This window comes from Vipera berus (assembly GCF_964194415.1).
Source record: "Vipera berus genome assembly, chromosome: 3".
NCBI lineage: Eukaryota > Metazoa > Chordata > Lepidosauria > Squamata > Viperidae > Vipera > Vipera berus.
In genome coordinates this window covers 58,184,673-58,196,718 of record NC_138204.1, presented here as the reverse complement: position 1 = coordinate 58,196,718, position 12,046 = coordinate 58,184,673, and the positions used below count along the sequence as shown (strand labels likewise).

Here is a 12,046-nt window from a genome sequence, read left to right as displayed (position 1 = left end):
AACAGTTTGCTTAGTGACTGTTCGAAGTTACAATGGCACTGAAAAAAGTGCCCCCCAAGCCACAGCCGAGCAAGACACCTGCCTGCCCGCCCGGCACCGCTCTTCCTCCTGTCCGAGGTTTTCATTGTAAGCATTTCTGTTGAGGATTGGCAGTGGGGGTGGGGTGGGGGGGTGTTTGGTTTTTATACCCTCTGTCTGCTGGGTGGTTGCAGCAGGTTTTGGTCACTTCACATGACCCTGGGATACTGTGACCATCATATGAATCAGTTGCCAAGCATCTGAATGTAAATCACAAGACCCTGGAGATGCTGCAACATTCCAGCTGATCGGTGCTTCTTATGGCCTCAGCAGAAGTGCCAGGATCAGTGCCGAGCTCCAGCTGGAGCCTGGTGCTGATCCTGGCGCTTCCGCTGAGCCCTGACAGCCCTGCAGCTCCAGCCATCTCTCGCTGCCACCGGTTCAGCTCATTCCCCTCCCCCGCTACCACTTTTCTAGGATGGTCGCGTACCACCTGCCAGGTGCCAATGTACCACAGGTGGTACCCGTACCACTGGTTGAAAAGCCCTGGTCTAGATATCCAGTTACTTGGTATTGCTAAGGCTGAATTTGAGTCTGTTCCTTCCCATCCAGACCCTTACAGTCTCCAGCCATTTGGGACAATAAATGAATTGGTATATAAAGACTAGATGATGGAATGGAATGGAACTAAACAGAGGCTACTTTTGCTTTCTGGTAAATGCGTCTGTTTACCAGAAGATTCTTATTATAGCTATTGCAGTTCTTTTAACTCTGAGGGGAAAAGCTGAATTGTAGGTAAAATATCTGGAAAAACAGCATCCATCTGATGGTGAGAAAAGCATTGGAAACCCATTACTGTTGCAATTTTCAATATTGTAAGAAGGGATTTTCCAATTCAGGGTAATGGAACATAAAGCCTCTCTCACATGTCCTCTCCTTTCCCGATTTCTGTTCCGTTCTGTATTGAAAGAGAGTAGTGAAACGTTGCCGTCTTCGAACTTCCCCCACTTTGGTGTTCTTTTTAAGGGATATTACAAAGTACCCCACTGTGCCAAGGCTTTTGTACTGCAAGCCCTTCAATGCTGATGAACATTTACCCTGGCTGATTTCATAGTAGCTGACATGCAGAAGCCATATACCGAAACTGAAATTGAAGAGAAACCATTATGTGAAATGTTGGCAGCTTTCAACATTTCACTAAGCCAGAGATCAAACACACAATACAATGGTTCCTGTTATGTTTGGTTTTTGTTGCTTTACTCTGCTACTGTTTGCACTGGATTTTGTCCTGTGTCACTGCGTAAAAGTTAACAGGATGTGCCACATGATGTAGTACAGCCATTTCTGTGTTGTTTGTCTATGCTGTCTCAGTTCAATAGCACATATTCTGTGTACGTGGCAGGAGGAGGAAAAACTTTGCTGTAACAAAAGGACCTGTGCTGATTTGGGATTCTTCAACATGGCCCAGTTATTTTGTTCTTACTAGCAACATCAGCAGTATAAAACTTCTTATCCCCATCAATGATCCCAATTCTGTCACAAGCATAATGTTGGGAGAGGATGGTGTCTTTATTTATGGTGTACAAGACACAGTTGATGGATTCACCTTACCTCATTTCCTCTCCCCCCCCAAAAAACCACCTTCAGCTGGTGAAAGAGCCATCCTTCCCTATAGGAATAAATATGAAGGAGGAGGTTGGTTATGACAAAGAGCCAGATAGCAGGTTTAGCCTTCTTTCAAAATGTGCTGATTTTGTACAAGTGCTCAGGTGTGTTCAAAGAGAGCCTCACCATCAGCTGATTTCAGCTAACCATTCAGCTTCTTTTGGACACAAATTTATGGCTAGTCCAGAATAGCTCATTCAGGAATTATGCTAGTCTTGTGTTCAAAAAAGCATGAGACCCATACTGTATTCAAAAGAAGTCTGAACAACAGTAAAGAGATACGTTTCATCCTGCAGATTCACTCAGGAATTGGACTCTCCCACTGCTCTTTATCAGAATGGCCCTGGAAGATAATTTCCAGAAACTGGAAAGGAGAGGGCATGTCTGCTCCAGGGGCAGGTGGCCAATAGAGTCTGGATTAATTTTCTATTGATAAAATAAATATGGAGCTTTCCGGACCTAGCTTAAAGTGATATTAGCATACACAGCTTGGTGTTAGGTTGGACAGCTGGGGTCACAAATTGAGAGCCTTTGGGACCTTATTTCTAGTTCTGTTGCAACGATGCCCAGCTGAGCTAGGCAAACACTACTGTAATATGATAGCGGGGAAGAAATTGCAAACAGAAGTGTTTTAAGGTGCAGTCTTGAATCACCGTCTTGTGATTCATAGTCAGTGTGCCCCTGAATCTGTATTTCAAATATGCCCACATTCCTTGCTTGTGACAGAGATCATAGGATTTCTGCAACTATGTAGTTTGCCCATCAGCATAACCATGTCATGTTATAAAACTCATAAAAGACAAGAAGTGACATTCTAGATATGCTAGCTTGTTTCTCACATTCCTAAATTAATACGTAATCATCCACTGTAAAATTACAAGGAAGTTCTGTTTCGGATGTGAAAAGTCAATCATCTTTCTCAAAAAGAGGTTCAATTCTGCCCAATCCTGTTCTCAAAGAATGATTTCCTCTGCTAAATTTGGAACTAAGAATTTGTCATGAAGTCTTTTTGCATGGTTAATCTCCGTTCCTCACTTCAGATAACAGCCTCCTCCTTTAAAGCTTTCAATGCAGATACCTTTACGTCTATATGTATGTCTGCATGCATGTGTGAATTTATTTTTTAAATATATTTTATATATTGTAGAAATTTATAATCTGTTAATAAACTTCCCTGGGGAGTTTACAAAAATTAAAATACAAATTAAACATATAGTGTTTTTTTTAAATGCTGTATCTTGTGTCTCCAGATGCATTCTTTGTTGGCTGTAATTTTCTCCAAAAAAAAAGTTTGTGAAATAATGGTGGAACTAAAGCCAGTTAACTGCCTGTTATTTTTAGTGTTGTTATTTTTAAATGGATCTAACTGATATCTCTGTAACCTGAGGACTATAGTGATAATAGAGAGGAAATCCTCCATCCACTTCAATACCTCCACTGATTCACTCTAATTGAGTTTAATTGCTCTAACAGCATCATTATGGCACCTATCATTTGTTGGGGTGGGGTTTAATGAGAAATGAGCACTGCTGCAGTTCCTATACTGCAATTACCCTACAACCTAGGTGAACACTATTAGCGTATATTGCTTTTTTTCTATAACTTTAAGCAAGTGATATCATGGGCCGACAAGAGCTACCCCAAATTACTCAATACATAAAACCATATTTTTCCTTCCAACCAGACAAGGGGTAGGAAGCCTGCAGGCACTTTTTATGACCTTCTGAAGTATTAAGCTTGGCTGATAAAAACTGATGGCACAGTTTCTTACCACAGTATCTTCATGTGGGAAACACAAGAACGCCATTGTAAAAGCTGTAAAATGGGTATGTCAGAGTGAAAAATAGAAAATAAACTCAAACTCCCCTATTAACAGAATTCAGACCTGACCCAAAATGTGCCTCCACTCAGTTTGCAAAGTTTAGCATTCCCTGGTTAATTGCCACTCTTGACCACCAAAGATGGCCTAGCCCAGGGGCAGACAACCTTGGCTCTTTTATGACTTGTGGACTTCAACTCCCAAAATTCCTGAGCCAGCCTGGCTCAGGAATTCTGGGAGTTGAAGTCCACAAGTCATAAAAGAGCCAAGGTTGCGTACCCCTGGCCTAGCCCTAAACTGTGGTTTGCTTTTGCTCATCAGGATCATGACACAATAGAGGTAGTCTTCAACTTACGACCAGTTGCTTAACAACCATTCAAATTTATAACGGACCCCAACAAAAAGGTACCTACAACCCAGATTCAAAGTTCCAATGGCCCCTCCCCCTCCCCTACGGTCATGTGATTGCATTTCGGGCACTCAGCAGCTGGCCCACATTTACAACCATTTGCAGTGTCCCATAGTCACTTAACTGAGATTTATGATATTTTGGGCCGGAAACTGGCGCTTGCTTCTGGTTTCCAGCAGAAAAATGCCAGTTGCAGACAATGGGTTTGCTTAATGACCACTGCAAAAAAGTATGGTAAAATTGGATTGGTCATGTGATGACCCACTTAACAACCTGCATGACTTCCAGGCTCAATTATGGTGGTAAGTCGAGACTATCTGTAGACAGGACTGCCTTACCTTTATATTGTATTTGTATTGCTTCTGGGGCTTTTTTAAAAAAATAAAATAAAATAAAATAAAATAATAAAATAAAATAAAATAAAATAAAGCAGGATAAATTAAAATATATAAATAAATAAAATATTATGTCCAAGATTATAATTTACAATAAGCTTTTTTCTTAAATCATTTTAGGGATCACATTTATATAATATGAGACCTTTAGAATAGTGTGCAGTCCCTGAATACCTTGGTACAGCCTCCGGCAGCCTTTCTTCTGGAATCTCTGGCTGAAATTACATTTTATAAAGGCAGGTAAAACATTCAGGTCTTGGTTTCTAGAACTCTGTGCATAGCCGTAGAGTAGCTTTGCTCTGGCTCTTCTCTCCCAACACAAGGTGGTCCTGTTCTGTTGCATTGTTGGAACATTATTATTCTACTGATGAACAGTCCTCAGAATTTCATGCAATATCTTTTCAATGTTCTGAATTTCTGTGCGTTGAAGTGAACCTTTCTTAAAGTTGCAAAGATTGGGAAATACTGGTATGGTATCACACAAAAGAGCCTCTTCTATACTTGAGTTCATATTAGCTTCTTTAGTCTTTCACAGACATTGGTAGGTCCAGGAGAGATTCAAGAGTAATCCAGGAGCAAGGAATAAAATGAAAGTAGTGGTTAGAACTGTGGGTACATTCTTTCTTGTTTTCTGCAAAAAGAACAGCTCATACGGAAAAACCTCTGTATGCAGTTGATGAATTTTGTGGTGTCATGATGGGGTTTGCTAAACTTGCCCTTTGTGCTTCTGAGGCACACCTACACATTTAAAAATAGATGCCCCCTTTTGTGTTCTCCATAACCACCTGGCAGCATTTCCTTTATTTGTTTGTCAAATGATGTGTATTTATTGATGAATATATACGTTACTTGATTAGCCCATTTTGCAGATCAGGGGAAGACCAAGTGTGGCCACTAAAATCATTGTGTTCTATTTTCAGTAAATATAGGAACCAGATCAAAACACAAAAACATCTGATAATAATACCTAGTCTGTTAATGAAATGTCTGCAAGAAAAGTACCAAGCTCAGAGAGCACCAAGAACCTAACATTGGAGAAGCACATTGACACATAGTCATTGAAACTGAGAAAACAAGACTTTAGGTGGTATTCCAAGGTCCAATAATAGTATCGCAAAGGTGTGTGGTCAGGTGTGTTTTGCGTGGTGTTTGGTATTTACTGTTTTTGAAGATAGCCGTTGGTGAGTTGCATGCTTGCCCTATTTAGAACGCAGCCTGAGTTCAACTGGCAGGATAATGTGGTTTGCCACAATCACATTGTTTTCACACATATAGTTTGTAACAGAAATTGTTTATATCTTGCAGACTGCCTGTTTTTATTCCTTTTCACTCCCAGCTACAGTTCTGCTTAGTGAACCTGGAATATGTCAGACAAAACAGTAGTTTCATTCTGATGGGGAGCAGTAGAGCAAGTAAAATGGGATGTAAACATGTCATATGGAGGCTGAAACTCCATTAAGTCTACGCACAAGATAGCTACTCTCCATACTTTTGAAATGAACTCAGCACTACATCCATAGATGTTTCCTTTACTCTAAAGAATCTAAAGCAAGCACCGGTGACTTTTTTTAAAAAAGGAAGAAAAAGCCTGGCGATGCACTTAAAAGCAAAATGTTTGATCTCCAGAGACAACAGAAACATGTCTGATGATAAAGTAATATTGTCAGTGGCTGGGGCTGAACATTTTCTGCCTTCTTCCAATCCAGATAGTGACAAGTTGACAATAGGACAAAAATGGCATTTTAAAAAAATGCATAATTTTGCTGCCAATTTTGTCAGTGCAATCTAAATACCAGATAATGAGATGTGGAAGCCACATGTCCTATATAGATGCAATTTGTTTTTTTCAATTAATGGTCAGAGGAAAAGGTTCCACAACTGTTTATTAGGATGCGATTTGCAGATTTTGCCTATAAAAATAGCTTGATTTGAAATTTCTTTCATAAAAGGAACAAAATATGTTCCTGTTAAAATTACAGACAATATTAGTTCAACAATAAGCTATGTCCCCCATTCCCCATTCACCCCATGGCACCCAACAACCCAGTCAGATCAGTTCTAAAGGAGCCCCCCCCCCCCAAGCCTGCTGACAAAACTATATCTTCAATGCCTTGTGGAAAAGGGAGGGAACCACCACAGAGAAGGGCCCTTTTCTATGTCTAGATGTACCTTCCTGTTGTGGGACTTGCAACATGCCCTGGCTTCCTGTTCTGGTGGTCCTGTTAGATGTAACTGGGGAGAGGCCAATTGATCTAATGTATCTGCCAGTAACACTGAATTATACTCTCAGTTATTAAGATCAATTTTCACCCATTCTGAGTAAACACATCTGAAAGATACCAGAAGGAAGTCCTAACAAGATATTATGAAAAAGAGAAGTGGAGCAGGGAAATGCAGAGAATTTAAATGACTGCAACATTCTCTGTCTTTTTATATGGCATTGCTAATGATTACAGTATGTAGGGATTCACCCATGAAACAAATATTTTATTTATTTTACTCTTTCCTATACTAATTCTTTCAAAAATATAGGCTATAAATGCAGTTGTACCCACTGTAGTCATTTTATCCATTTTTTATTCTTACTCTCTTTATGACAGGCAGCAGTGGCATATGGACTCCTAGATTTGCAAACATATTGCTTGGCCTTTATTGAGAATTATACTCAGGTAAGAAGAGGTAGACACTGAGATGACATGCAGAAAGGCCCAATACAATGTTTCCCATTCTAACCGAGACACTGGAGACTAAAGAGAATTTATTTTAAATCAATGTAATTTTCTTTCCTATTGGGACCATGGGTATATATGTACAGATGTATGAATGTATGTATGAATACATGTATGTATGCATTTAATTAATATGGCCATTCACCTCACAACAGTGACGCTGGGTAGTACATAACCATTAAAAACCTAACAGTTACACACAATAGCCAGTGATGGCCAAGGTAAATTTTGTGTGTGTGTGTGTGTGTGTGTGTGTGTGTGTGTGTGTGTTTGTATTTTGCTGGGAAAGGTTGAGGGCAAGACAGAGAATGAGGTGGCTGGATGGAATCACTGAAGCAGTAGGCATGAGCTTAAATGGACTCCAGAAGATGGTAGAGGACAGGAAGGCCTGGAGGAACGTTGTCCATGGGGTCGCGATGGGTCGGACACGACTTTGCAGGTAACAACAACAACAAATATATATATTTGTTGTTTTTGTTGAATGGTGCAATAGGAAATGGTGGCAGTGAGTCTAGAAATGATGTTGGAGAGTAATATAATGGGGAACTGGATTGCTCTAACCCTCTGTTTTTTCCAGAGACACTTCATCTTTATCTAAGGTTTTTCATCCTCATATTGTATTCTGTATCTCAGAGGTATACAGCATCTTTTTTTTTCTGTAGGAGGTGATCAAAACCCGTGGGTTCTTGGAACTGTCAGAACAGGCAATGCAAATTATTTTGCAGAGTGACTATTTGGCTATTGACGAGGTGAAGCTGATCAATGCTGTACGAGAATGGGCTCATGTTGGGTCTGTAAGTACTGATACGGTAGCTTAGAGGGGGAGAAATGGGAAAAGGATTTAAGGTTTCTTTAAAAAAATAAGCTTCACAGAACTAGAAATAATCCTCCTCAAATACTTTGCAGTAGTCAGTGTTAGTAAAACAATATTATGATAATGATAGACTTGTTGAAATAACAGCAGAGATATGGTCATTAAATAAAAATAGTACAAGATGATGATAAGATAGGAGAATAAAAAACTAATAATCTTGTAATTCATGCAAAAGTATAATAAAAGAGGTTTTAAAACCCTCACATAGCCCAATAAGAAAGTAATCAAAGATATTTACTTGAGACAATAATTCATAGTAGTTTTATTTAATTTAATTCCATTTATATCCTGCCCTTCTCCGAAGACTCAGGGCCTACTGAGTCACTGATACTCAGGGCCTACTGAAGATCTGGAGAATAAGGACTCTTGAAGTCTCTCAGTACCATTTTTTTGAAACTAGCCTTTTTCTCCAAGTAAAACAATAGCCTTGCAATAAAGGCCCCATAGCCCCAATTCAGTATTAGGTTGATACTATAAAATCTGTTATCATGAGCACTGACTGCCTTCAATGCAGGAAACTCAGCAAAATGCACTTTCTGTACATTGATGCTCCAGTATAGATTCCATCTCAAATCCAGATGAAAAAACGGGATTTGAATGAATCCAAATGTTCTATCCTATAAAAATGTCTACAATTGAGAAGGCATCCCTCAGTTTAGAATCTTATACAAAAACAGCATGTTAAGCTATGTTAAAAAAATGGTGGTCATTGCCTCTTTTAAAACTATCGGAACTGCACCATCTCTTAATGCAGGGGTCCCCAACTCCCGGTCCATGGCTGGTACCGGGCAGCGCCTATTGGGGACCAAGCCACACAAGTGCGGGTGAGCATGTGAAACTCCATTTCCGTAAGTGGCGGGTGCACGTACGAAACCATCCCCTCCCGCCGCTGCCAGTCTGTGGAGCTGGAAAGGTTGGGGACCGCCGTCTGAATGGGACTTTTGTTGCAGTGTTTGAATAAACAGAATCTAATCCTGGGTAATTTCAAATGTCAGGATAGGCAGTCATGAAAGAGTACACTGCTCCCATCCCTTTCAGAGGCTTGTTAGCATTCTCAAGCTACAAAAGCCGCAATGCTGAAGGATATGCTGATATCCTTCAGGAAAACTAGTTCTGTGATAACAGATCAGATGATTCTTTGGCTATTTCTAATTCTATTGAAAATAATGGCATATAATAACTTTCGGCCAATAAATGGCATCTTTCACTTATTGGGGGTACATTGTAGGAGGGGAACCATGCTAGCCTATGGTAGCAAACAATCAGAAGTCTGGCAGCACCATTTCTGACAAGCACACTCTATTAAAAGATATAAGCATTTGTGAACTGCAGCTCCTTCTGATCTTTTGCTATTTCAGGTGTCTACAGTAAATGTTTTTTCTTCCAAGATCCCTATATTATTTTGTAATTAGAGCAGGAATTGTAGCACCAACAAATAGATTTACTTTGAACTCCAGTATCGGGCTGAGAAATGGCAATTATAATAGTCAATAACAGTTCTGTCTTGCTATATTTTATATTTTATACTAGTTTATAGTTTATTATTTTCCGTCTTTATTATTTAAAGCCATTCAAACCTGTGCTGGCCCTGTACTTATTCCCTACAGGCTGTGCTGGATAGGACTGTGCCTGATATGGCACGACCCGTGGTGCCACAGCTGCGTCTGGCTCTGCTGTCCCCAAGGGAGCTGACTTCTCTGGAAGAAGAGAACAAAAAAGACCAGATGATTCCGGTGAGGGTGGCTGTCAGCCTCTGTGCAGTTTCTGCATGCATTTCAGACCTGGCGCATTGCCATTCAGTTTGTACAGGTTTTGTAATTTCCTTGGCTTGCGTGTTCTTACGTTGTTGTCCTGCTCCCGGGGGTGAATTAACTTGCACAAGATAGGGCCTCTGGTGGTCTCATCCACTTGATTGGAAATCCATCAAAGGATTATTATTTTTTTGAAATACCCCACCCACCAAAATAGATGGTAGAAATTAATAGAGCTGCTGCCATCTGTGTCAGAAGTTCACAGAACTTACTGGGTGCTCAAAAGCTGTACAAAAATCTGATCATATTTGGGAAGAACGCCTTTGTAAAATGGTTTATGAAGACCATTTGTTAGGAAAACTGTGTAGACGAAAGAGAGAGAGGGAAAAGACATTTAAAAAATCATGTTATAGTAACTGAAAATTTGGGGGATTATTTTAAAAAAGAATCACACCGATGAATTAAATGAAACAAATCAGTAAAATTTGAACCCCCACTGATCTGTCCAGTCTTTCTTAGAAAAGCCAATCACAGCCCAAGTGCAAACAAATCTGAAGCAAAAAATATATTAAGGAAATACTGGCCAAACAGTCTACTGGGATGGGACAGGCTCTGTTGCCATAATAGATTGCTTAACGACATTTTGTGGGGTGTGAGTGTGTGCAGTGGGAAGGATTCAATGGATTAATATCAGAGCCGACATGTCTGGCTGGCCACCCACTGAACAGGAACTATTCAAACTACAATCCTTTGTTGCATATCCCAGTTGTAAATAAGTAATCCCAACATTGTAGGGAAAGGCTTTGTGACTAAGAAAAGTATAACTAGTAATTGGCAGGTGATGGCCTCTTTGCCTTTGAGAAGAGAGAAGGGGACGCATCAATTTCCCATGGCGCCTCTGTAACATATTCTGAATGTGTTACCTATTAAGTTCCATTGCTATACAGCACCGGTTCAAATATTCCATAACCGTTTTGCCTCCTCCTAGGTAGAGAGTTTTGCTGAGGCCTGGAAAACCCATGCTCTGTGGAAGAGGCGTGGGATGCCATCCTCCTCGTGCCAGCGTCGGCGTGGCACATTGCCTCGTGTCCATCATCGCCACCTTGACCCACAGCATAAATGACATGGTATCCTTGGAATGAGGAGGAAGCAGCACTTTTATGCCAAGGCAAGGGCCAGTTTGGTTTAGTGATTAAGGCACCAGGCTAGAAACCAGGAGACCACAGGTTCTGGTCCCGCCTTAGGCATGAAAGCCAGCTGGGTGTCTTTGGGTCAATCGCTCTTTCTCAGTGCAACCCACCTCACAGGGTTGTTGCTGTTGTGGGGAAAACAGGAGGAGGAATATCAGGTACATTCACTGCCTTGAGTAAATTATACATAAAAAAAACCCTCTCTTTGGTATGGTTTGCTGCTTTTGGGTTTCCCTTGGATGCTGTACCTACATAAACAGGACCAGAATTTGAGCGTGACCTCCTCCCCTTTGTATTATTTTCCAGGCTGTTCCTTCCACCCAAAATGAACAATTTGCTTTTAATTGTCAGAGAAGCTTATCAGCTATTAATTCCTCTACTTTAACCCATTTGCCTCCTTTTGCTATTTAAGATAGCACTGCCTTGTCTTCCTCACTATTTCTTCTGTTCCTTTTGAGCAAATAGCTATGCTCCAGTCATAGGGCCCATCCCACCAGTTCTTTGTTGTATCTATTAAATATTTGTCTTCCTGTCTGAAGATCACCGTACAATCCTTTTGCAAACAGATGCCAAACATTTTAGAGTGATTACACTGGGGAGGGGTGGTTTTGTAACAATCTGCACCCAACTTGAAACTACCTGACCTCTTGATCAGACTACTGCCCTTGCCTTTATAGAAATAATTTGTTATACTTTAAATTGGAGTGTGTGTGTGTGTGTGTGTGTGTGTGTAATATCATCCATCTTCCTCCATTGCTTATCCAGATGGAGAATCATGCAGAGAGAATTCCAAAATTTCTCTTAGCCTTCATAGAATTCTCCTCCACCTCCTCCAACAGCGTGTTGTTGCTGTTATTCAACATGAATGGAATGGACTATATAAAAATGGACCCTTTTGTGTGGAACACCTAATGGTTCACACAAGCAGCACTAATAGCAATCTATTGGTTCATCATTGTGTGTGAGTTTTCTTTTTAAAAGATTTTTTTAAATGTGCCAGTTTAGAAGCACCTTCCTTGCTGCATTGGCTCTTACAAGCAGCTTTGTAGAGGTGTGCATACTGGTGGGTCAAGGTAACCTGGGCCAAGTAAATGACTTGCCCCACCATTGTGCCATAAGAATTCAAAGTGAATCAGATCTGACTGTACTGTGGCTATTAACATAACCTTTCTGCTGTTCCAGTCAAGTAAATGCCA

The 12,046-nt window shown here is 40.4% G+C and overlaps 1 protein-coding gene across 1 annotated transcript in view; it reads left to right on the top strand.

Annotated features, from left to right (window-relative positions):
- BTBD19 (BTB domain containing 19) overlaps window positions 1-10,783 on the top strand; it is a gene marked incomplete at both ends in the record, with an annotated part of 42,784 nt that extends 32,001 nt beyond the window's left edge. Inside the window, 4 exons of the mRNA XM_081324570.1 lie at window positions 6,907-6,975; window positions 7,698-7,829; window positions 9,517-9,642; window positions 10,649-10,783. Of these exons, the coding sequence (XP_081180696.1) occupies window positions 6,907-6,975; window positions 7,698-7,829; window positions 9,517-9,642; window positions 10,649-10,783 (462 nt within the window). The remainder of the gene's footprint in view (window positions 1-6,906; window positions 6,976-7,697; window positions 7,830-9,516; window positions 9,643-10,648) is intronic.
- Window positions 10,784-12,046: the final 1,263 nt, after the last annotated feature.